Source organism: Oncorhynchus keta, chromosome 1, assembly GCF_023373465.1.
Source record: "Oncorhynchus keta strain PuntledgeMale-10-30-2019 chromosome 1, Oket_V2, whole genome shotgun sequence".
NCBI lineage: Eukaryota > Metazoa > Chordata > Actinopteri > Salmoniformes > Salmonidae > Oncorhynchus > Oncorhynchus keta.
In genome coordinates, this window is record NC_068421.1 from 90,402,172 (window position 1) to 90,429,355 (window position 27,184).

The window sequence follows — 27,184 nt, forward strand, 5'->3', positions numbered from 1 at the left end:
GGGGCTGAAAGGAGCAACCTTCATGTCTGGTATTTGAACATCTCCTATTTGGTGAGAGCTCGTTTCTCTGTCAGGTAAACACTAACAGACTTTGACTTTTTGAGCTTCAGGTTGTCTAATGGACGGGACGAACTGTCCATACCAATCAGTTTCTAGGCCTGGGAACAAGAAATATGGACTCACTAAGCTACACTTCTTTAGGGGTACTTGAACAGATCTACCACAGTACAGGGAGAGGAGAGGAAAGGAGAGAGGAGGAGAGAGGAGGAGAGAGGAGAGGAGGGGAGGAGAGAGGAGGGGAGAGGAGAGAAGAGGAGAGAGGAGGGGAGAGGAGGAGAGAGGAGGGGGAGAGGAGAGAGAGAGAGGAGGGGGAGAGAGGAGGGGAGAGGAGGGGAGAGGAGAGAGGAGGAGAGAGGAGGGGGGAAAGGAGAGAGGAGGAAAGAGGAGGGGGAGAGGAGAGAGAGGAGGGGAGGAGAGAGGAGGGGAGGTGAGAGGAAGGGAGGGGAGAGGAGGGGAGATGTGAGGAGAGGAGAGAGAGGGAAGGGGAGGGGAAAGGAGGGGAGAGGAGATGAGGGGAGAGGAGAGGAGAAAAGGGGAGGGGAGGGTGCTTACCTCGCATGGTTTCTGAGACAGGTCTCTTCTGGTCTCCCACAATTCCTTGCATGGCTGTAGGCACTGCAAACAAGCACATAAACAAACAAACAGAGTATGGCAGGGAGCACAGCAGACCGACAGAAAGGACACGGGAATGGGACACGGAAAACCAGTCAGCCAGTTCGTCAGTAAACAGACTAGTGCATGACGTAGGGAACACGCCAAGGCTGGTGACACGCCACACACACTCCACACACTGCCACATCCACAGAGCAGCAGACACACACTCCACACACTGCCACATCCACAGAGCAGCAGACTCACACTCCACACACTGCCACATCCACAGAGCAGCAGACACACACTCCACACACTGCCACATCCACAGAGCAGCAGACACACACTCCACACACTGCCACATCCATAGAGCAGCAGACATGTAGGAAAGCGTGTGTGTGTGTGTGTGTGTGTGTGTGTGTATTCGTGTGCGTGTTTGTATTCGGGTGGGCGTGCATGCTTGGGTGTGTGTGTATTCGGGCGTGTGTGCTTGGGTGTGTGTGTGTGTGTATTCGGGCGTGTGTGCTTGGGTGTGTGTGTGTGTGTGTGTATTCGGGCGTGTGTGCTTGGGTGTGTGTGTAGTGTATGTTTGCACATGTGAGAACAGACTGTTATACAGCCAGGTCACCTGTGATACAAGTCAGTATTCAACGTCCATCCATGTCTGAGGACGTCGGGAGATGATGTGGAAACCAGCCACTAGGGGGCAGCCGTGAGCAATGTTACCTTTCAGTAGGTTTCTATTCTGCTAGGGTGTTGTGGACGGGGATTGTGGATGGGCGTAAGCATCTGCCCTCTGATTCTAACGTTTGATGTTTGCAACAACTAAAAAATTGGACGTTTGACAAACATGGACGAACATATAATTCTGACGTGATACAGTGAGAGCTAGTTGATTGTTCATGTGACCACCTAGCCGGCGGCACAGTAGGCCTCTGTCCTGCAAGCTCACAAATGTGGATGGTAACCTGTAAACATGTCAGCTGCTGTCAGTGCAGATGACATCACAGGGTTATAGGTTATAGGTTCTTATCCGGGTCCTGTAACACGCCTGTAGAGGCCATGGCTGTGAATCCCGTCACCCTACCCTAAGCAACTGAGCTACTGAACTACTGAGTTACTGAACTACTGAGTTACTGAACTACTGAGCTACTGAACTACTGAGTTACTGAACTACTGAACTACTGAGCTACTGAACTACTGAGTTACTGAACTACTGAGTTACTGAACTACTGAACTACTGAGTTACTGAACTACTGAGCTACTGAACTACTGAGTTACTGAGCTACTGAAATACAGTTACTGAACTACTGAGTTACTGAACTACTGAGTTACTGAACTACTGAGTTACTGAACTACAGAGCTACTGAACTACTGAACTACTGAGTTACTGAGCTACTGAACTACTGAGTTACTGAACTACTGAGTTACTGAACTACTGAGTTACTGAACTACTGAGTTACTGAACTACTGAACTACTGAGTTACTGAACTACTGAGTTACTGAACTACTGAGCTACTATAGAGTTACTGAACTACTGAGCTACTGAACTACTGTGCTACTGAGCGACTGAACTACTGAGCAACTGAACTACTGAGCTACTGAACTACTACTGAACTGCTGAGTTTCTGAGCTACAACCACAATGATTGGTCAGACTTGAGCCATAACCACTACTACTGAGCTCACCGAACTACTGAGTTACTGAACTACTGAACTACTGAGTTACTGAATTACTGAGCTACTGAACTACTGAGTTACTGAAATACTGAGTTACTGAACTACTGAGTTACTGAACTACTGAGCTACTATAGAGTTACTGAACTACTGAGCTACTGAACTACTGTGCTACTGAGCGACTGAACTACTGAGCAACTGAACTACTGAGCTACTGAACTGCTGAGATTCTGAGCTACAACCACAATGATTGGTCAGACTTGAGCCAGAACCACTACTACTGAACTAATGAACTACTGAGTTACTGAGCTACTGAACTACTGAGTTACTGAACTACTGAGTTACTGAACTACTGAGTTATTGAACTACTGAGTTACTGAACTACTGAGTTACTGAACTACTGAGTTACTGAACTACTGAGTTGCTAAACTGCTGAACAACTGAGTTACTGAACTATTGAGCTACTGAGTTACTGAAGTACTGAACTACTAACCTACTAACTTACTGAGCTACTGAGCTACTGAACTACTGAGCTACTATTCTACTGAACTACTGAGTTACTGAACTACTGAGCAGCTACTGAAAAACTGAACTACTGAACTACTAAACTACAGAGCTACTGAACTACTGCGCTACTACAGAGTTACTGACCTACTGACCTACTGAACTACTGACCTACTGAACTATGTCTTAGAAGTAGTTTTCACATACAAACTTTATGTCCTAACTCAGAATCAGAATATGCTTCCCAATAATAACATGTGGCCGTATTCTGTTATTCTTATTGATGTTCTGCATTCATCAGAGTGCCATCAGTTAGCCTGATTTCAGCTGTGTCCATGGAAACAGATTTATTAAGGGGAATCGTTCTTCTTGCAAAGCATGTAAACGTTTTTAATTAAACTATCCATAATAATCGCATTATTGTGTGCATGTAACCGTACTCATTGACGAATCCAGCCCGAAACGGGAGGTTTCAAATACTTAGTAGTCGCCAAAGTTCCCTGAGCATTTAATGAATTTACCTGCACAGAAGCATAGGAAATAAAGAGCCATGTGTAATATCCATAAAGAGACTCAGAACAAGGACATAAGGAATCCTAGGTTTTTCTCATCGTACAAAGAGTGTTCTGTGTGTGTGTGTGTGTGTGTGTGTGTGTGTGTGTGTGTGTGTGTGTGTGTGTGTGTGTGTGTGTGTGTGTGTGTGTGTGTGTGTGTGTGTGTGTGTGTGTGCGTGTGTCCTATCCATCGAGCTGCCTTGCCCCCCCGTGGCCTGCCCTCGTCGTAGTCGGTCGGTGTGGTTCTTTAAAACAGACGGCAGAATATTGAGCCATCTGTTGTGTATCATCTGACGGATCGCTCAGGCATCTGCCACCATCCATTCCCCTTCTTCCCTCTTCTCTTCTCTCCTCCAGGACAGACAGCTCTTACTTGGCTGAACTCTCCACAGCCAGGTCTGCCATACTGAAAGGCATCTGATTCTCAGAAAGAGGGAGGAGAGAGAAGGGAAAAGAGAGCAAGAACAGAGAGAGAAAGAGAGAGAGAGGGGGGAAGAGAGAGCAAGAACAGAGAGAGAGGGAGAAAGGGGAAGATGGAGCAAGAACAGGGAGAGAGAGAGAAAGAGAGGGGAAGAGAGAGGGGGGGGAGAGCAAGAACAGGGAGAGAGAGAGAGAGGGGAAGAGGGGAAGAGGGGAAGAGAGAGAGAAGAACAGGGGGGAGAGAGAGAGAGAAGAACAGGAGAGAGAGAGAGAGAGAAGAGGGGAAGAGAGAGGGGGTGAGAGAGAAGAACAGGGAGAGGAGAGAAGAGAGAGGAAGAGGGGAAGAGAGAGGAGAGGTGAGAGAGAGCAAGAACAGGGAGAGAGAGAGAGAGAGAGAGAGAGAAGAGAGAGAGAGAGAGAGAAGAGGGGAAGAACAGGGAGAGAGAGAGAGAGAAAGAGGGGGAAGAGGGGAGAGAGCAAGAACAGGGAGAGAGAGCAAGAACAGAGAGAGAGAGAGAGAGAGAGAGAAAGAGAGGGGAAGAGGGGAAGAGAGAGAGAGAGAGGGGGGTGAGAGAGAGCAAGAACAGGGAGAGAGAGAGAGAGAAAGAGAGGGGAAGAGGGGAAGAGAGAGAGAGAGAGGGGGGGGGAAGAGAGAGCAGGATCAGAGAGAAGGGAAGAGAGAGAGAGAGAGAGAGGGGGGAAGAGAGAGCAGGATCAGAGAGAAGGGAAGAGAGAGAGAGAGAGAGGGGGGAAGAGAGAGCAGGATCAGAGAGAAGGGAAGAGACAGCAGGAACCAAAAGAGAGCGAAAGAATGTCAAAAAGAGATTTTAAAAAATGGAGAGGGCAGGTCTGATCTGGTTCCCGTCCCAATAGAAAGCTGTTCTGTACTGGTGTAATATGCTTCATTTATGTCTTATTTTACATGGTGTACATGGTTACAACAACACAGATGTGACTGGGCAGCTCCGTGATCAAAACGGAGGGATCTGTCCCCCTTAGTGAATTGAGCAGTGCCAAAATACCAAGACACTTGAGCAGTGGAGGCTGCTGAGGGAGAACGGCACATAGTAACGGCTGGAATGGAGTCAACGGAATGGTATCAGCCACATGGAAACCATATGCTTGGTACCATTCCATTGACTCCATTCCAGACATTATTAGGAGCTGTCCTCCCCTCAGCAGCCTCCACTGAGCTATATTGGCCCCTTGCATGTGATGTCCTGCAGTGCTTGTTGTCTAACACAAGTAGTGAATTAAAGTCTATGAACAAAACAGTGTCAACAGTGACTGGCAATATTTCCCCAATCTGTGACATTAACATCACAGTATCAATTAACATTACAATAACAATTAACAATACAGTATCAATTAGCATTACAGTATCAATTAACATTACAGTATCAATTAACATTACAATAACAATTAACAATACAGTATCAATTAGCATTACAGTATCAATTACCATTACAGTATCAATTAACATTACAGTATCAATTAACATTACAGTATCAATTAACATTACAGTATCAATTAACATTACAGTATCAATTAGCATTACAGTATCAATTAGCATTACAGTATCAATTAGCATTACAGTATCAATTAACATTACAGTATCAATTAACATTACAGTATCAATTAGCATTACAGTATCAATTAACATTACAGTATCAATTAACATTACAGTAACATTAACAATACAGTATCAATTAACATTACAGTATCAATTAGCATTACAGTATCAATTAACATTACAGTAACATTAACATTACAGTATCAATTAGCATTACAGTATCAATTAACATTACAGTAACATTAACATTACAGTATCAATTAACAATACAGTATCAATTAACATTACAGTATCAATTAACAATACAGTATCAATTAACACTACAGTATCAATTAGCATTACAGTATCAATTAACATTACAGTAACATTAACATTACAGTAACATTAGCATTAACATTACAGTATCAATTAGCATTACAGTATCAATTAACATCACAGCATCAATTAACATTACTGTAACATTAACATTACAGTATCAATTAACATTACAGTATCAATTAACAATACAGTATCAATTAACATTACAATATAAATTAACACTACAGTATCAATTAACAATACAGTATCAATTAACATTACAGTATCAATTAGCATTACAGTATCAATTAACAATACAGTATCAATTAACATTACAATATCAATTAACATTACAGTATTAATTAACAATACAGTTTCAATTAACATTACAGTATCAATTAGCATTACAGTATCAATTAACAATACAGTATCAATTAACATTACAATATCAATTAACATTACAGTATCAATTAACAATACAATATCAATTAACATTACAATATCAATTAACATTACAGTATTAATTAGCATTACAGTAGCAATTAACAATACAGTATCAATTAACATTACAGTATCAATTAGCATTACAGTATCAATTAACAATACAGTATTAATTAACATCACAGTATCATTTAGCATTACAGTATCAATTAGCATTACAGTATCAATTAACATTACAGTATTAATTAACATCACAGTATCAATTAACATTACAGTATCAATTAACATTACAGTATCAATTAGCATTACAGTATCAATTAACATTACAGTATCAATTAGCATTACAGTATCAATTAACATTACAGTATCAATTAACATTACAGTATCAATTAACATTACAGTATCAATTAGCATCACAGTATCAATTAACATTACAGTATCAATTAGCATTACAGCATCAATTAACATTACAGTATCAATTAACATTACAGTATCAATTAGCATCACAGTATCAATTAACATTACAGTATCAATTAGCATCACAGTATCAATTAACATTACAGTATCAATTAGCATTACAGTATCAATTAACATTACAGTATCAATTAACACTGCAGTATCAATTAGCATAACAGTATCAATTAACATTACAGTATCAATTAGCATCACAGTATCAATTAACATTACAGTATCAATTAACATTACAGTATCAATTAACATTACAGTATCAATTAGCATCACAGTATCAATTAACATTACAGTATCAATTAACATTACAGTATCAATTAACATCACAGTATAAATTAGCATCACAGTATCAATTAACATTACAGTAACATTAACATTACAGTATCAATTAGCATTACAGTATCAATTAGCATCACAGTATCAATTAGCATTACAGTATCAATTAGCATCACAGTATCAATTAGCATTACAGTATCAATTAGCATCACAGTATCAATTAGCATTACAGTATCAATTAGCACTAGTTGGGGAATGTAGTTATTTCCCCGTTGCTAATCACACTGTTACGGGTCAGCGATGAGCGTTAAAACTGAGGGGGTCAAAGGTCACAGAGCTGTCATAGTGGGTGTCCTTTTCAGTTGGTTCCTTGGCATTTTTAGATTTAGAATAGATGAATGGAACATTTCCATCCCAAGCTATATGGTAGAAAAGCTGCTAGGGTATCGTAGCCAGCCCGCGGCCTAACCAAATCTTTCAAAAATGCTTAAACTATACACTCTCAAAAGTCAAATCCAAACCACAAAACTCAATCTCAAGTGTGATCGGAACATCCTAAGTAAGTTCTGACGTGTACTATAAGCACGGGTCAACCGCAGTGTGTACACCTGCGTACATTTACTTATACTTAGATAATATACAATAACTGTTTCCTTATGGAGAATACCGAATGCAGTTCGGGCATAGCACACATCCCACCCAATGCGGATCTAGCATTCGTGTGCCAATCATTCAGCGCGCTTAGTTTTAGGGACTACCAGCTGTAGATGTTTGACTGCCAACATTTTTCACAAGATTCTACAAGTAAAATCGGTGCGCACTCTGTGTGATAATTACCTTCGGAGGTGCTAAGTACTCTCAGTCTCCAAACGCTATTGGTGTGTCTGAGCTCTTACACTTAGATAATAAACAGACTATAGACACCAGAGATATTCTGGCCTTCTGCCTTCTCTCTCTGTGACCTCTCTCTCCCTGGTCTTTCCCTCTCTCTGGTCTTTCCCTCTCTCTAGTCTCTCTCTCTCTCCCTGGTCTTTTCCTCTCCCTGGTCTTTCCCTCTCCCTGGTCTTTCCCTCTCTCTGGTCTCTCCCTCTCTCTGGTCTCTCCCTCTCTCTAGTCTCTCCCTCTCTCTGGTCTCTCTCTCTCTCTGGTCTCTCCCTCTCTCTGGTCTTTCCCTCTCTCTGGTCTTTCCCTCTCTCTAGTCTCTCTCTCTCTCCCTGGTCTTTCCCTCTCCCTGGTCTTTCCCTCTCCCTGGTCTTTCCCTCTCTCTGGTCTCTCCCTCTCTCTGGTCTCCCCCTCTTCCTGGTCTCTCCCTCTCTCTGGTCTCTCCCTCTCTCTGGTCTCTCCCGCTCTCTGGTCTCTCCCTCTCTCTGGTCTCTCCCTCTCTCTGGTCTCTCCATCTCTCTGGTCTCTCTCTCTCTCTGATCTCTCCCTCTCTCTGGTCTCTCCCACTCTCTGGTCTCTCCCTCTCTCTAGTCTCTCTCTCTCCCTGGTCTTTCCCTCTCTCTGGTCCCTCCCTCTCTCTGGTCTCTCCCTCTCTCTGGTCTCTCCTTCTCTCTGGTCTCTCCCTCTCTGGTCTCTCCCTCTCTGGTCTCCCCCTCTCTGGTCTTTCCCTCTCTCTGGTCTCTCTCTCTCTCTCTCTCTCTCTGGTCTCTCCCTCTCTCTGGGTCTCTCCATCTCTGGTCTCTCCCTCTCTGGTCTCTCCCTCTCTCTAGTCTCTCCCTCTCTCTGGTCTCTCTCTCTCTGGTCTCTCCCTCTCTCTGGTCTCTCCCTCTCTCTGGTCTTTCCCTCTCTCTGGTCTTTCCCTCTCTCTAGTCTCTCTCTCTCTCCCTGGTCTTTTCCTCTCCCTGGTCTTTCCCTCTCCCTGGTCTTTCCCTCTCTCTGGTCTCTCCCTCTCTCTGGTCTCCCCCTCTTCCTGGTCTTTCCCTCTCTCTGGTCTCTCCCTCTCTCTGGTCTCTCCCACTCTCTGGTCTCTCCCTCTCTCTGGTCTCTCCCTCTCTCTGGTCTCTCCATCTCTCTGGTCTCTCTCTCTCTCTGATCTCTCCCTCTCTCTGGTCTCTCCCGCTCTCTGGTCTCTCCCTCTCTCTAGTCTCTCTCTCTCCCTGGTCTTTCCCTCTCTCTGGTCTCTCCCTCTCTCTGGTCTCTCCCTCTCTCTGGTCTCTCCTTCTCTCTGGTCTCTCCCTCTCTCTGGTCTCTCCCTCTCTCTGGTCTCCCCCTCTCCCTGGTCTTTCCCTCTCTCTGGTCTCTCTCTCTCTCTCTCTCTGGTCTCTCCCTCTCTCTGGTCTCTCTCTCTCTGGTCTCTCCCTCTCTCTGGTCTCTCCCGCTCTCTGGTCTCTCCCTCTCCCTAGTCTCTCTCTCTCCCTGGTCTTTCCCTCTCTCTGGTCTCTCTCTCTCTGGTCTCTCCCTCTCTCTGGTCTCTCCTTCTCTCTGGTCTCTCCCTCTCTCTGGTCTCCCCCTCTCTCTGGTCTTTCCCTCTCTCTGGTCTCCCCCTCTCTGTGGTCTCTCCCTCTCTCTGGTCTCTCTATCTCCCCTCTCTCTCTCTCTCTCTCTCTCTCTCTCTCTCTCTCTCTCTCTCTATCTCCCCTCTCTCTCTACCCCCCCCTCTCTCTCTCTCCTCTCTCTCTCTCTCTCCTCTCTCTCTCTCTCTCTCTCCTCTCTCTCTCTCCCCTCTCTCTCTCTCCCCTCTCTCTCCCTCTCTCCCTGAGGAACTCACTTTAGACATTTCACTCTAAATATCTCTCTTTGGCCCTGTCAAACTATACACTCTGACTGCTGACACATCAGAGAGAGAGACATGGAGGGAGGGAAAGTTAGAGGACAGCCAGAGTAAATATCAGCATAGAAAACCATTACAGATAACAATAGCTAAAGGTTATTCTCTCTCTCTCTCTTCTCTTTCTCTCTCTTTTCTCTTTTCTCTCTCTTTTTCTCTCTCTCTAACACACACTCACACATTTGTTAGTAATTGGATTCTATTCATGCTCACCCGTAAAGTGTGACTTCAAAACAGCCAGGACGTTCATAGCCCACAGCTATGAACGTCAGTGTGATTTCTGAAGGTTGTAAATAGTGACCGTAAACTCACGCGTCTGAACTACTAAAAGCTATGTGAGGTTCAGCTGGACTCCACACACATGGCATACCGCCCCACAGAACTTGTCCTACCACACTGGACTGATGGGTGAATTATGGTTAGGTTCAGGATTTCCTCGTGAATACGTGATGCGACCTAATTATGCAATTTACTGTACCATCTCTGGGTCCTAATTATGCAATTTACTGTACCATCTCTGGGTCCTAATTATGCAATTTACTGTACCATCTCTGGGTCCTAATTATGCAATTTACTGTACCATCTCTGGGTCCTAATTATTAAATTTACTGTACCATCTCTGGGTCCTAATTATGCAATTTACTGTACCATCTCTGGGTCCTAATTATGCAATTTACTGTACCATCTCTGGGTCCTAATTATGCAATTTACTGTACCATCTCTGGGTCCTAATTATTAAATTTACTGTACCATCTCTGGGTCCTAATTATTCAATTTACTGTACATCTTATTCAATTTACTTCTGAGTCCTAATGATTAAATTTACTGAATCTCTGAGTCCTAATTATTCAATTTACTGTACCATCTCTGGGTCCTAATTAATCAATTTACTGTACCATCTCTGGGTCCTAATTAATCAATTTACTGTACCATCTCTGGGAACTAATTAATCAATTTACTGGAGGAACTCTGGGTCCTAATTAATCAATGGACTGTACCATCTCTGGGGGAATCAATTTACTGTACCATCTCTGGAGAACTTTATTGTACCATCTCTGGGTCCTAATTAATCAATTTACTGTACCATCTCTGGGTCCTAATTATTCAATTTACTGGGGGTACATCTCTTCTGGGGGAACTAGTACTGTCTGGGGGAACTAGTACTGCCTGGAGGGCTAGGGTAACTCTGGAGGAAGGGTGGGGGTGGCTGGAGGAACTAGGGACAGGGCTGGGGAACTAAACTGGCTGGGGGTACTGTCTGGAGAACTGGTAAGGCTAAAGGGTAACTAGGGGGCTGGGGGTAACTCAGGGCGACAGGGGGGGTAACTCAGGATGACAGGGCTGGGGGTAACTGGGGGACAGGGCTGGGGTAACTGGGGGTAACTCAGGGCGACAGGGCTGGGGGTAACTAGGAAGGGCTGGGGGTAACTCAGGGCGACAGGGCTGGGGGTAAAGGCTGGGGTAACTCAGGCGACAATGCTGGGGATAACCTCTAGATCATCACAGTGACGCGTTCTGTTCCACTGGGGGTGTAATGTTGCCATAAGAGCCAAATGACTTAAATGGTAAATGTAGAGTCTGTCCAGACGACAGACACTCTATACTCCTGTGGCCCTGGATGTAATGTTACACACACAGACACACAGACACACAAAAGCACACACACACAGACACAAACCGTAGCGCTGTAACCAGAGCCGCAGGTCACTGTGACTGATGGGTTAGAAATATGGCCGGGCTTCGCCGAGGGAACTCCCAGAGGCCTCGTCACCGTGCCGCACGGCACTCCACGCTCACATCTGGGAATCCACCGCCAAGGCCCAGCTCTTTGATCCCTTCCCTGCTTTACTCTCTCTCTCTCTGTCTCTCCCTCTCTGTCTCTCTCTCTCTCTCTCTCTCTCTCTCTCTGTATCTCCATCCCTCTCTCTCTCCATCTCTCTCCATCTCTCTCTCTCTCTCTCTCTCTCTCTCTCTATCCCTCTCCTCTCTCTCTCTCTCTCTCCATCCCTCTCTCTCTCTCTCTCTCTCTCTCTGTCTCTCTCTCTCTCTCCATCTCTCTCTCTCTCTCTCTCTCTCTCTCTCTCTCTCTCTCTCTCTCTCTCTCTCTCTCTCTCTCTCTCTCTCTCTCGCTCTCCATCCCTCTCTCTCTCTCTCTCTCTCTGTATCTCCATCCCTCTCTCTCTCTCTCTCTCTCCATCTCTCTCTGTCTCTCTCTCTCTCCCATCTCTCTCCATCTCTCTCTCTCTCTCTCTCTCTCTCTCTCTCTCTCTCTCTCTCTCTCCTCTCTCTCCTCCCTCTCCCTCCCACTCTCGCTCTCTCTCTCCCTCCCACTCTCGCTCTCTCTCTCCCTCCCTCTCTCCATCCTTCCCTCCCTCCACAGGCCCAGGCCCAGCCACACTAACCCCACTACCCGCCACTCATAACACTCCTCAGAGACACAGGAATCCCAGTACTGTGCCAGCCTATAAATTACAGTAAGGGATACAATAGGATGCCCTCACCTCAACACATGGAGGCCAAGCCAGGTGTGATTCCCATTCAGATGGATAGAGTGGGAGGCAAGAAACACAAGACGTCTTTAGAATGGAAACCTAAGGCTGTAGATCATTCTCTGGGGTGGATCATGATGATGTGGCATGGGATTTGAGTAGGGAGCGGTGTGTCGTGGAGATAGGTGGCAGATCTGAATTATGGCTTGGGCCAAGGGTAGTGCACTATGTTGGGCAGGGTTCCTCAATAGGTGGCCCAAATTTGGCCAGCGGGTGATTATCATTATTTTGGAGGGGATACTATTACTGTCTGGAGGAAATATTACTGTCTGGAGGAAATAGTACTGTCTGGAGGAACTATTACAGGTATAGGTACTGTCTGTCTGGAGGAGCTAGTACTGTCTGGAGGGACTAGTACTCTTCTAGTTACTGTCTGTGGGCTGAACTGTCTGGAGGAACTAATACTGTCTGGAGGAGCTAGTACTGTCTGGAGCAGCTAGTACTGTCTGGAGGGACTAGTACTGTCTGGAAGAACTATTACTCTCTGGAGGAACTAGTACTGTTATAGTTACTGTCTGTGGGCTGTACTGCCTGGAAGAGCTAGTACTGTCTGGAGCAGCTAGTACTGTCTGGAGGGACTAGTACTATCTGGAGGAACTATTACTCTCTGGAGGAACTAGTACTGTTATAGTTACTGTCTGTGGGCTGTACTGCCTGGAGGGACTAGTACTGTCTGGAGGAACTATTACTCTCTGGAGGAACTAGTACTGTTATAGTTACTGTCTGGAGGAACTATAACTGTCTGGAGGAACCAGTACTGTTATAGTTACTGTCTGGAGGAACCAGTACCTTCTGGAGGAACTAGTACTGTTCTAGTTACTGTCTGTGGGCTGTACTGTCTGGAGGAACAAGTACTATCTGGAGGAACTAATACTGTCTGGAGGAACTAGTACTGTTGTAGTTACTGTCTGTGGGCTATACTGTCTGGAGGAACTAGGACTGTCTGGAGGAACTAATACTGTATGGAGGAACTAGTACTGCTCTAGTTACTGTCTGTGGGCTGTACTGACTGGAGGAACTAGTACTGTCTGGAGGAACTAGTACTGTCTGGAGGAACTAGTACTGTTGTAGTTACTGTCTGGAGGAATTAGTACTGTTGTAGTTACTGTCTGGAGGAACTAGTACTGTTCTAGTTACTGTCTGTGGGCTGTACTGACTGGAGGAACTAGGACTGTCTGGAGGAACTAGTACTGTCTGGAGGAACTAGTACTGTTCTAGTTACTGACTGGAGGAACTAGTACTGTCTGGAGGAACTAGTACTGTCTGGAGGAACTATTACTGTTCTAGTTACTGTCTAGAGGAACTAGTACTGTTCTAGTTACTGTCTGGAGGAACTAGTACTGTTCTAGTTACTGTCTGGAGGAACTAGTACTGTTCTAGTTACTGTCTAGAGGAACTAGTACTGTTCTAGTTACTGTCTGGTGGAACTAGTACTGTTCTAGTTACTGTCTGGAGGAACTAGTACTGTTCTAGTTACTGTCTGGAGGAACTAGTACTGTCTGGAGGAACTATTACTGTCTGGAGGAACTAGTACTGTTCTAGTTACTGTCTAGAGGAACTAGTACTGCTCTAGTTACTGTCTAGAGGAACTAGTACTGTTCTAGTTACTGTCTGGAGGAACTAGTACTGTTCTAGTTACTGTCTGGAGGAACTAGTACTGTTCTAGTTACTGTCTGGAGGAACTAGTACTGTTCTAGTTACTGTCTGGAGGAACTAGTACTGTTCTAGTTACTGTCTGGAGGAACTAGTACTGTTCTAGTTACTGTCTGGAGGAACTAGTACTGTTCTAGTTACTGTCTGGAGGAACTAGTACTGTTCTAGTTACTGTCTGTGGGCTGTACTGACTGGAGGAACTAGGACTGTCTGGAGGAACTAGTACTGTTCTAGTTACTGTCTGTGGGCTGTACTTGTACTCTTATGAAGTAACTTCCTTTTTACTCCGTTACATTTCACCAAATCCCTTCAGGTACATAGATGTGTATTATTACATATTATGTTGCAGGGCTGACAAAGGGCTGCCTGCGGTGAGGTTTTGGAAACCCTCCAGGCCAGTCAATCATCCCTGTCCGTGGCCCGCTTGGGCAAGGTGGGGGGAAAAAACATGGTAATAAATCTATTTTATATTTAATATATTTTCAAGCTGTTAGTTTGTTATGTTGATTATTTCTCACGTACACATACGTAGACTGAGCGGAATAGGCTATCACCTGTCGGGCAGCACGAGCCCGCAACTCTGAACTGGTGGTTCGTGGAGCAGCTCACAAAAGAATGACAGGGGTAGGGTAGGTAGGGAAGATATTTAAACTTATGATAACTACCAGTAAAATGCTATGGCAACAATGAGTACGTAAACCAGGTACAGTGCCTTGCGAAAGTATTCGGCCCCCTTGAACTTTGCGACCTTTTGCCACATTTCAGGCTTCAAACATAAAGATATAAAACTGTATTTTTTTTGTGAAGAATCAACAACAAGTGGGACACAATCATGAAGTGGAACGACATTTATTAGATATTTCAAACTTTTGCACATCGAGAGACTGAAATTTCAGGCGTCTCAAATAAAACTGTGAAGGAACTCGGCGTTACTCTGGACCCTGATCTCTCTTTTGACGAACATATCAAGACTGTTTCAAGGACAGATTTTTTCCATCTACTTAACATTGTAAAAATCAGACATTTTCTGTCCAAAAATGATGCAGAAAAATGTATCCATGCTTTTGTCACTTCTAGGTTAGACTACTGCAATGCTCTACATTCCGGCTACCCGGATAAAGCACTGAATAAACTTCAGTTAGTGCTAAACATGGCTGCTAGAATCTTGACTAGAACCAAAAAATGTGATCATATTACTCCAGTGTGAGCCTCCCTACACTGGCTTCCTGCTAAGGCTGATTTTTTACTGCTAACCTACAAAGCATTACATGGGCTTGCTTCTACCCATCTTTCCAATTTGGCCCTGCTGTACCTACCTACACGTATGCTACGGTCACAAGACGCAGGCCTCCTAATTGTCCCTAGAATTTATAAGCAAACAGCTGGAGGCAGGGCTTTCTCCTATAGAGCTCCATTCTTATGGAATGGTCTGCCTATCCATCTGAGTGACGCAGACTCTGTCTCGACTTTTAAGTCTTTATTGAAGACTCATCTCTTCGGTAGGTCCTATGATTGAGTGTAGTCTGGCCCAGGAGTGTGAAGGTGAACGGAAAAGTACTGGAGCAATGAACCGCCCTTGCTGTCTCTGCCTGTCCTGTTCCCCTCTCTCCACTGGGATTCTCTGCCTCTAACCCTATTACAGGGGCTGAGTCACTGGTTTACTGGTCCTCTTCCATGCCGTCCCTAGGAGGGGTGCATCACTTGAGTGGGTTGAGTCACTGACGTGATCTTCCTGTCCGGGTTGGCGCCGTGGAGGAGATCTTCGTGGGCTACACTCGGACTATACTCGGACTTGTCTCAGGATGGTAAGTTGGTGGTTGGAGACATCCCTCTAGTGGTGTGGGGGGTATATCTTGAGTATTTCTCCTGTCTTATCCGATGTCCTTTGTGAATTTAAGTATGCTCTCTCTCTCTCTCTCTCTCTCTCTCTCTCTCTCTCTCTCTCTCTCTCCCCTCTCTCTCTCTCTCTCTCTCTCTCTCTCTCTCTCTCTAATACCTGGCCTGATGACTCCTTCCTGTCCCCAGTACACCTGGTCGTGCTGCTGCTCCAGTTTCAACTGTTCTGCCTGCGACTATGGAACCCTGACCTGTTCACCGGACGAGCTACCTGACCCAGACCAGCTGTTTTCTCTAGAGACAGCAGGAGCGGTAGAGATACTCTGAATCATCGTCTATGAAAAGCCAACTGACATTTACTCCTGAGGTGCTGACCTGTTGCACCCTGTGACAACGACTGTGATTATTATTATTTGACCCTGCTGGTCATCTATGAACATTTAAACATCTTGGCCATGGTCTGTTATAATCTCCCCCCGGCACAGCCAGAAGAGGACTGGCCACCCCTCATAGCCTGGTTCCTCTCTATGTTTCTTCCTAGGTTCTGGCCTTTCTAGGGAGTTTTCCTAGCCACCGTGCATCTGCACCTGCATTGCTTGCTGTTTGGTGTTTTAGGCTGGGTTTCTGTACAGCACTTTGTGACATCAGCTGATGGAAGAAGGGCTTTATACATACATGTGATTGATTGATTGATGCCTGCCACTTTGAAGATGCTAAATATGTTTTATTGTGAAACAAACAACAAATAAGACAAGTGTGCATAACTATTCACCGCCCCCCCCAAGTCAATACTTTGTAGAGCCACCTTTTGCAGCAATTACAGCTGCAAGTATCTTGGGGTATGTCTTTATAAGCTTGGCACATCTAGCCACTGGGATTTTTGCTCATTCTTCAAGGCAAAACTGCTCCAGCTCCTTCAAGTTGGATGGGTTCCACTGGTGTACAGCAATCTTTAAGTCATACCACAGATTCTCAATTGGATTGAGGTCTGGGGTTTGGCTAGGCCATTCAAAGACATTTAAATGTTTCCCCTTAAACCACTTGAGTGTTGCTTTAGCAGTATGCTTAGGGTCATTGTCCTGCTGGAAGGTGAACCTCCGTCCCAGTCTCAAATCTCTGGAAGACTGAAACAGGTTTCACTCAATAATTTTCCTGTATTTAGCGCCATCCATCATTCCTTCAATTCTGACCAGTTTCAAAGTCCCTGCCGATGAAAAACATGGATGGTATTCAGGGATTGTGTTCTCGGGGTGATGAGAGGTGTTGGATTTGCGCCAGACATAGTGTTTTCCTTGATTGCCAAAAAGCTAAATCTGCCCAGAGTACCTTCTTTCATATGTTTGGAGAGTCTCCCACATGCCTTTTGGGGAACACCAAACATGTTTGCTTATTTTCTTCTTTAAACAATGGCTTTTTTCTGGCAACTCTTCCGTAAAGCCCAGCTCTGTGGAGTGTATGGCTTAAAGTGGTCCTACGGACAGATACTCCAATCTCCGCTGTGGAACTTTGCAGCTCCTTCAGGGTTATCTTTGGTCTCTTTTTTGCCTCTCTGAATAATTCCCTTCTGACCTGGTCCGTGAGTTTTGGTGGGCAGCCCACTCTTGGCAGGTTTATTCTGGTGCCATATTCTCTCCATCTTTTAATAATGGATTTAATGGTGCTCCGTGGGATGTTCAAAGTTTCTGATAATTTTTTATAAACCAACCATGATCTGCACTTCTCCACAACTTTGTCCCTGACCTGTTTGGAGAGCTCCTTGGTCTTCATGGTGCCGCTTGCTTGGTGGTGCCCCTTGCTTAGTGGTGTTGCAGACCCTGGGGCCTTTCAGAACAGGTGTATATATACTAAGATCATGTGACACATCATGTGACACTTAGATTGTACACAGGTGGACATCATTGAACTAATTATGTGACTTCTGAAGGTAATTGGTTGCACCAGATCTTATTTAGGGGCTTCATAGCGAAGGGGTTGAATACATATGCACGCATCAACTTTTCAATTTACTTTTTTTCATTTTAAGTCATTTTTTTCATTTAACTTCACCAATTTGGACTATTTTGTATATGTCCATTACATGAAATCCAAATAAAAATCCATTTAAATTACAGGTTGTAATGCAACAAAATAGGGGAAATGCCAAGGGGGATGAATATGTTTGCAAGGTACTCCACCTGGCAGAATGATATCTTGATGATTTGTATCAATCGGGTCGGCATTTGTTTTGCTGTACATTGTAGCACATAGTAGGATACAGAAAAAACGCAAGCCAAACACAATGGTCTCTTGCTACTACATACGAATGCCATGTTATGAATAGCTTTTCATGTTCTTCTGTCAAAATACTCTTGTGAGTTTTTCTCTGAGGTTCACTGTCAACAGGTGGTGCTAGTCATGGTGCTGGTCATGGTGCTGGTCATTGTGCTGGTCATGGTGCTGGTCATGGTGCTGGTCATTGTGCTGGCCATGGTGCTGGTCATGGTGCTGGTCATGATGCTGGTCATGATGCTGGTCATGATGCTGGTCATGATGCTGGTCATGGTGCTGGTCATGGTGCTGACAGGCTTAAATAATACATTAATGTCAAATCAATTGCACTAAGTTGTCCTTTGTGTTTGTTGCCAAAGTTTACCATGAGGTTTACCAAAAATGCCCAAACTCAATGTGTTGGTACTACTGAAGTAGTTTTCCAACCGGATCCATTTTATTCCTACTTGAATCAGTTCTTAACAGGGTTACTTTCCTTGAGTAAATTACACTCTAAGTAACAGGACTTTTACTTAATTACAAATTTTTCTGTACTCTACCCACCCCCGGGAACACATTGTAACACAGGGATATGGCTAAATGTAGTGCACTATATAGGGAATAGGGTGCCACAGAGCTCTGGATAAAAGTAGTGCATTATATAGGGAATAGGGTGCCACAGAGCTCTGGATAAAAGTAGTGCATTATATAGGGAATAGGGTGCCACAGAGCTCTGGATAAAAGTAGTGCATTATATAGGGAATAGGGTGCCACAGAGCTCTGGATAAAAGTAGTGCACTATATAGGGAATAGGGTGCCACAGAGCTCTGGATAAAAGTAGTGCATTATATAGGGAATAGGGTGCCACAGAGCTCTGGATAAAAGTAGTGCACTATATAGGGAATAGGGTGCCACAGAGCTCTGGATAAAAGTAGTGCATTATATAGGGAATAGGGTGCCACAGAGCTCTGGATAAAAGTAGTGCATTATATAGGGAATAGGGTGCCACAGAGCTCTGGATAAAAGTAGTGCATTATATAGGGAATAGGGTGCCACAGAGCTCTGGATAAAAGTAGTGCACTATATAGGGAATAGGGTGCCACAGAGCTCTGGATAAAAGTAGTGCACTATATAGGGAATAGGGTGCCACAGAGCTCTGGATAAAAGTAGTGCACTATATAGGGAATAGGGTGCCACAGAGCTCTGGATAAAAGTAGTGCACTATATAGGGAATAGGGTGCCACAGAGCTCTGGATAAAAGTAGTGCACTATATAGGGAATAGGCAGCCATTTCGAACGGAGCCAACAGACAGGTGGGTGAGTTATTGCGGACATCCATTGAGGCCCGGGCGGCAGCAACGCTGCAGGGTCAGATATATGTTACTGTTTAACACCTCACCGCCACAGACTGTAGAGCCTGGCAATGATAACCAACTAGATTAGCAGTTCACAGACCAGATCAGAGTAGAACAGAACAAACCAGAACAGAACAGAACAAAACAGAGCAAAACCTGAGCAGAGTTGAGCAGAACAGAACAGAGCAGAACAGAGTAGAACAGAGTAGAGCAGAACCCCTGATTTAGATATCTGGGGATCGGTAGCCATGACGATACCTCTCGAACACGCAGACACGTCTGCACATACACACACATGGAAAGACATGGAAAGACACGGAAAGACACGGAAAGACATGGAAAGACATGCGCAGACAGGTGGGTGAGTTATTGCGGACATCCATTGAGGCCCGGGTGGCAGCAACGCTGCAGGGTCAGATATATGTTACTGTTTAACACCTCACCGCCACAGACTGTAGAGCCTGGCAATGATAACCAACTAGATTAGCAGTTCACAGACCAGATCAGAGTAGAACAGAACAAACCAGAACAGAACAGAACAAAACCTGAGCAGAGTTGAGCAGAAAAGAACAGAACAGAGCAGAATTGAGCAGAACAGAACAAACCAGAACAGAACAGAACAACCCAGAACAGAACAGAACAAACCAGACCAGAACAGAACAAACCTGACCAGAGTAGAGCAGAACAAACAAGAACAGAACAAACCAGAACAGAACAGAACAAACAAGAACAGAACAGAACAAACCAGAACAGAACAGAACAAACCTGACCAGAGTAGAGCAGAACAGACCAGAACCAAACAAACCAGAACAAACCAGAGTAGAACAGAACAAACCTGACCAGAGTAGAGCAGAACAGACCAGAACAGAACAAACAAGACCAGTGTAGAACAGAACAAACCAGAACAGACCAGAACAGAATAAACCAGAACAAACCAGAGTAGAACAGAACAAACCTGACCAGAGTAGAGCAGAACAGACCAGAACAGACCAGAACAGACCAAACCAGAACAAACCAGAGTAGAACAGAAAACAGAACAGAACAGAGTTGAGCAGAACAGAGTACAACAGAGCAGAACAGAGCAAAGTTGAGCAGAACAGAACAGAGTTGAGCAGAACAGAGTTGAGCTGAACAGAGTTGAGCTGAACAGAGTTGGCAGAACAGAGTTGAGCTGAACAGAGTTGAGCAGAACAGAGTTGAGCTGAACAGAACAGAGAAAAGTTGAGCAGAGCAGAACAGAGTTGAGCAGAACAGAGTTGAGCAGAACAGAGTTGAGCAGAACAGAGTTGAGCTGAACAGAGTTGAGCTGAACAGAACAGAGAAAAGTTGAGCAGAGCAGAACAGAGTTGAGCAGAACAGAGTTGAGGAGAATAGACCAGACCAGCGTAGAGCAGAACAGAGTTGAGCAGAACAGACCAGACCAGCGTAGAGCAGAACAGACCAGAGCAGAGCAGAGCTGAGCAGAACAGAACAAAGCAGAACAGACCAGAGCAGATCAGAGTAAAATAGAGCAGAGTTGAGAAGAGCAGAACAAAGTTGAACAGAACAGAGCAAAGTTGAGCAGAGCAGAACAGAGTTGAGCAGAACAGACCAGACCAGCGTAGAGCAGAACAGAGTTGAGCAGAACAGACCAGAGTTGAGCAGAATAGAGTTGAGCAGAACAGACCAGACCAGCGTAGAGCAGAACAGAGTTGAGCAGAACAGACCAGTGTAGAGCAGGACAGACCAGAGCAGAGCTGAGCAGAACAGAACAGAGCAGAACAGACCAGAGCAGAGCTGAGCAGAACAGAACAGAGCAGAGTTGAGAAGAACAGAGCAGAACAGAGCAGAACAGATCAGAACAGAGTTGAGTAAAACAGAGCAGAACAGAACAAACCAGACTAGAACAGAACAAACCAGAGCAGAACAGAACAGAGTTGAGCAGAACAGAACAGAGTTGAGCAGAACAGAACAGAGCAGAACAGAGCAGAACAGAGCAGAGCAGAACAGAACAGAGCAGAACAGAGCAGAACAGAGCAGAGCAGAGCAGAACAGAACAGAGCAGAACAGAGTAGAGCAGAACAGAACAAACCAGAGCAGAACAGAGTAGAACATAGCAGAGAAAAGTTGGGCAGAGCAAAACAGACCAGAACAGAGCAGAACAGAACAGAGTAGAACAGAACAGAGTAGAACATAGCAGAACAGAGCAAAGTTGAACAGAGCAGAACAGAACAAACCAGAGCAGAACAGAGTAGAACAGAGCAAAGTTGAGCAGAGCAGAACAGACCAGAACAGAGTAGAACAGAACAAACCAGAGCAGAACAGACCAGAGCAGAGTTTAGAAGGACAGAACAGACAGAGTTGAGCTGAACAGAGTTGAGCTGAACAGAGTTGGCAGAACAGAGTTGAGCTGAACAGAGTTGAGCAGAACAGAGTTGAGCTGAACAGAACAGAGAAAAGTTGAGCAGAGCAGAACAGAGTTGAGCAGAACAGAGTTGAGCAGAACAGAGTTGAGCAGAACAGAGTTGAGCTGAACAGAGTTGAGCTGAACAGAACAGAGAAAAGTTGAGCAGAGCAGAACAGAGTTGAGCAGAACAGAGTTGAGGAGAATAGACCAGACCAGCGTAGAGCAGAACAGAGTTGAGCAGAACAGACCAGACCAGCGTAGAGCAGAACAGACCAGAGCAGAGCAGAGCTGAGCAGAACAGAACAAAGCAGAACAGACCAGAGCAGATCAGAGTAAAATAGAGCAGAGTTGAGAAGAGCAGAACAAAGTTGAACAGAACAGAGCAAAGTTGAGCAGAGCAGAACAGAGTTGAGCAGAACAGACCAGACCAGCGTAGAGCAGAACAGAGTTGAGCAGAACAGACCAGAGTTGAGCAGAATAGAGTTGAGCAGAACAGACCAGACCAGCGTAGAGCAGAACAGAGTTGAGCAGAACAGACCAGTGTAGAGCAGGACAGACCAGAGCAGAGCTGAGCAGAACAGAACAGAGCAGAACAGACCAGAGCAGAGCTGAGCAGAACAGAACAGAGCAGAGTTGAGTAAAACAGAGCAGAACAGAACAAACCAGACTAGAACAGAACAAACCAGAGCAGAACAGAACAGAGTTGAGCAGAACAGAACAGAGTTGAGCAGAACAGAACAGAGCAGAACAGAGCAGAACAGAGCAGAGCAGAACAGAACAGAGCAGAACAGAGCAGAACAGAGCAGAGCAGAGCAGAGCAGAACAGAACAGAGCAGAACAGAGTAGAGCAGAACAGAACAAACCAGAGCAGAACAGAGTAGAACATAGCAGAGAAAAGTTGGGCAGAGCAAAACAGACCAGAACAGAGCAGAACAGAGTAGAACAGAACAGAGTAGAACATAGCAGAACAGAGCAAAGTTGAACAGAGCAGAACAGAACAAACCAGAGCAGAACAGAGCAAAGTTGAGCAGAGCAGAACAGACCAGAACAGAGTAGAACAGAACAAACCAGAGCAGAACAGACCAGAGCAGAGTTTAGAAGGACAGAACAGACCAGACCAGCGTAGAGCAGAACAGAGCAGAACAGACCAGCGTAGAGCAGAACAGAGCAGAACAGAACAGACCAGAGCAGAGTAGAGCAGAACAGAGCAGAACAGATCAGAGTAAAATAGAGCAGAGTTGAGCAGAACAGAGCAGAGCAGAACAGAACAGAACAGAACAGAATAGAGCAGAGTAGAACAGAACAGAACAGAACAGAACAGAGCAGAGCAGAACAGAGCAGAACAGAGCAGAGCAGAACAGAATAGAATAGAGCAGAGCAGAACAGAACAGAAGAGAGCAGAACAGAGCAGAGCAGAGCAGAGCAGAGCAGAACAGAACGGAGCAGAACAGAATAGAATAGAGCAGAGTTGAGCAGAACAGAGCAGAGCAGAACAGAATAGAAGAGAGCAGCACATGGAAAGGCATGGAAAGACATGCACATACACACACACACACACACACACACACACACACACACACACACACACACACACACACACACACACACACACACACACACACACACACACACACACACACACACACACACACACACACACACACTCAATCCTACTTCTGTTTCATAGTCTAACCTGGCACAATAGGGGGATGTCATCCTGGCTTAGCAGGAAAGAGGAGAGGAAAGAGGAGAGGAAAGAGGAGAGGAAAGAGGAGAGGAAAGAGGAGAGGAAAGAGGCGAGGAAAGAGGAGAGGAAAGAGGAAAGGAAAGAGGAGAGGAAAGAGGAGAGGAAAGAGGAGAGGAAAGAGGAAAGGAAAGAGGAGAGGAAAGAGGAGAGGTAAGAGAGGAAAGAGGAGAGGAAAGAGGAGAGGAAAGAGAAGAGGAAAGAGGAGAGGTAAGAGGAGAGGTAAGAGGGGTGGGGGGGTTAGAAGGAAATGGAAAACATCTCTGAATGATGAAAGCCTGTGGTTTGACAATAAAGCAGGTTCTCAGCAGCTGGACAGACAGAGGATCTGAGACAGTAAGAGTCCTGTCAGATATAAACTGTCCATATGTCTTCACTTCCTTCCCACACATGGCTTTTACTGTGTCCAGGGGGGAGAGAGAGATAGAGAGAGAGAGAGAGAGAGAGAGAGAGAGAGAGAGAGAGAGAGAGAGAGAGAGAGAGAGAGAGAGAGAGGGAGAGAGAGAGAGAAAGAGAGAGGCAGGGTCAGAGAGAGAGAGAGAGAGAGTTGGGGTCAGAGAGAGAGAGAGAGAGAGAGAGAGAGAGAGAGAGAGAGAGAGAGAGAGAGAGAGAGGGAGGAGAAAGAGAGGAGGAGGAGAGAGAGGGAGAGAGCGAGAGAGACAGAGAGAGGCAGGGTCAGAGAGATAGAGAGAGAGAGAGAGAGACAGAGAGTTGGGGTCAGAGAGAGAGAGAGAGAGAGAGAGAGAGAGAGAGAGAGAGAGAGAGAGAGAGAGAGAGAGAGATACGGCTATATGGGGCCCTACCGGGTCTGATTGGGAAGGGGACAGGTCATGTTGCACTTCCACCTAAGACCGCCACAGTGGCATAGTGTTTTATGTTAATGTAGGCTCTAGTGTGATTGTGTTTCAATTAAATTCAAAGGGCTTTATTAGCATGAGAAACATATGTTTACTTCGTCAAAGCAAGTGTTTTCTCATGATTTGGTTGGGCCTAATTATGTTGCTGTCCTGGGGCTCAGTGGGGTCTGTTTGTGATGGGTTTGTTATGGAAGGTTTGGGAATCGCTTCCTTTCAGGTGGTTGTAGAATTTAACGGCTCTTGCCTGTTTTTTGATAATTAGCGGGTATCGGCCTAATTCTGCTCTGCATGCATTATTTGGTGTTTTACGTTGTACACAGAGGGTATTTTTGCAGAATTCTGCATGCAGTCTCAACTTGGTGTTTGTCCCAGCCCACCTCCTGTGAGGGGACCCCACGGCCAGTCTCCTGCGAGGGCACACCACAGCCAGCCCACCCCCTTTGAGGGGACACCACAACCAGCCCCCTGTGAGGGGACACCACAGCCAGCCCCCTGCGAGGGGACATCACAGCCAGCCCCCTGTGAGGGGACACCACAGCCAGCCCCCTGCGAGGGGACACCACAGCCAGCCCCCTGTGAGGGGACACCACAGCCAGCCCCCTGCGAGGAGACACCACAGCCAGCCCACCCCCCTGTGAGGGGACACCACAGCCAGCCCCCTGCGAGGGGACACCACAGCCAGCCCCCTGAGAGGGGACACCACAGCCAGCCCCCTGCGAGGGGACACCACAGCCAGCCCCCTGCGAGGGGACACCACAGCCAGCCCCCCTGCAAGGGGACACCACAGCCAGCCAGCCCCCCTGTGAGGGGACACCACAGCCAGCCAGCCCCCCTGCGAGGGGACAGCACAGCCAGCCCCCGGCAAGGGGACACCACAGCCAGCCAGCCCCCCTGCGAGGGGACACCACAGCCAGCCAGCCCCCCTGCGAGGGGACACCATATGGTGACACTACACTGTCAGTTGTCACTCATCTATCTTCCACTGTCACACTCAGAGGGGGAGGCTCAGTTTACCCTGTATAAATGGAATAGGAACACTGGTAAATCTCTGACTATAAAGCTACATTAGAAAGACCAGAAGAAGAATGCCTCTTTCTAAATTTAACAGCTAATCAGTTTTGTCCTTTCCAGCAAGGCCACCTAGTGACTACTGGGAAGTTGTTGCAAAACTAAGTGCATTGGTTATCTGGGGAGCACAGTAAAACTGTTTCTCTTGGATCCACTCTGCCTCTGTGTCCATTCATTGGAATATTCATTGGAGCGTTGAGGCAACTTGGCTCCTACTCAGACTCACCTCTGTGCCAGAGGAACTGAAAACACAGATAACAGCGAATCGGGAAGAAACAATAGTGTAACATTCAGGTTTTTTTGGCACATTCCTCGTTTAAGGGAGCGCATATTAAACAAATCTTAATACACATAGGTTTATTAGAAAATAGGGGCCAAGTCAGATGACTCATTCCTGTCAATGGGAAACGTAATGAGGTTTGTCTACAGGAGGTCACTGCAGAAATGTAACAATTAGAACGAGGTTTGGAAAGACCTTGCTGCATATTTGGAGGTTTTGAAATGAGTGATCTTGCTCCTGTCTTCACTATTCGGGCCAACTAACATGCCGCCTCAATGAACCAGAACCACTTCACTGAAGAACCACCTCAAACTCCGGTTTTATTCTTACAGCGTATTCTGCGCAGAGCAGAACACGACAACACCGAGATGTCTTAGAGATGTGGATGGTGGTGGTGGTGTGGTGTGGTGTGTTGTGGTGTGTTGTGGTGTGTTGTGTTGTGGTGTGTTGTGTTGTGGTGTGTTGTGGTGTGTTGTGGTGTGTTGTGGTGTGGTGTGGTGTGGTGTGTTGTGGTGTGTTGTGGTGTGTTGTGTTGTGGTGTGGTGTGGTGTGTTGTGGTGTGGTGTGTTGTGGTGTGTTGTGGTGTGGTGTGTTGTGGTGTGGTGTGTTGTGGTGTGTTGTGGTGTGTTGTGGTGTGGTGTGTTGTGGTGTGGTGTGTTGTGGTGTGGTGTGTTGTGTTGTGGTGTGTTGTGGTGTGTTGTGGTGTGTTGTGTTGTGGTGTGTTGTGGTGTGGTGTGGTGTGTTGTGGTGTGTTGTGGTGTGGTGTGTTGTGGTGTGGTGTGGTGTGTTGTGTTGTGGTGTGGTGTGTTGTGGTGTGTTGTGGTGTGTTGTGTTGTGTTGTGGTGTGTTGTGGTGTGGTGTGTTGTGGTGTGTTGTGGTGTGTTGTGTTGTGTTGTAGTGTGTTGTGGTGTGGTGTGTTGTGGTGTGTTGTGTTGTGTTGTGGTGTGGTGTGTTGTATTGTATTGTATTGTGTTGTGGTTTGTTGTATTGTGTTGTGTTGTGTTTGGTTGTGTTGTGGTTTGTTGTGTTGTGTTGTGTTGTGTTTGGTTGTGTTGTGGTTTGTTGTATTGTATTGTGGTGTGTTGTGGTGTGGTGTGGTGTGTTGTGGTGTGGTGTGTTGTGGTGTGTTGTGGTGTGGTGTGTTGTGGTGTGTTGTGGTGTGGTGTGGTGTGTTGTGGTGTGTGGTGTGTTGTGTTGTGGTGTGTTGTGGTGTGGTGTGTTGTGGTGTGGTGTGTTGTGGTGTGGTGTGTTGTGGTGTGGTGTGTTGTGTTGTGGTGTGTTGTGGTGTGTTGTGGTGTGTTGTGGTGTGTTGTGTTGTGGTGTGTTGTGGTGTGGTGTGTTGTGGTGTGGTGTGGTGTGGTGTGTTGTGGTGTGTTGTGGTGTGTTGTGTTGTGGTGTGGTGTATTGTGGTGTGTTGTGGTGTGGTGTGTTGTGGTGTGGTGTGGTGTGGTGTGTTGTGGTGTGGTGTGTTGTGGTGTGTTGTGGTGTGTTGTGTTGTGGTGTGGTGTGGTGTATTGTGGTGTGTTGTGGTGTGGTGTGTTGTGGTGTGGTGTCGTGTGTTGTGGTGTGGTGTGGTGTG

At 45.9% G+C, this 27,184-nt stretch overlaps 1 protein-coding gene across 1 annotated transcript in view; it reads right to left on the bottom strand.

The window, feature by feature from the left end:
• anos1b (anosmin 1b) overlaps nucleotides 1–27,184 on the bottom strand; it is a 194,582-nt gene that overhangs the window by 77,801 nt on the left and 89,597 nt on the right. The window contains exon 3 of the mRNA XM_052465113.1: nucleotides 613–675. Coding sequence (XP_052321073.1) covers nucleotides 613–675 — 63 coding nt within the window. The remainder of the gene's footprint in view (nucleotides 1–612; nucleotides 676–27,184) is intronic.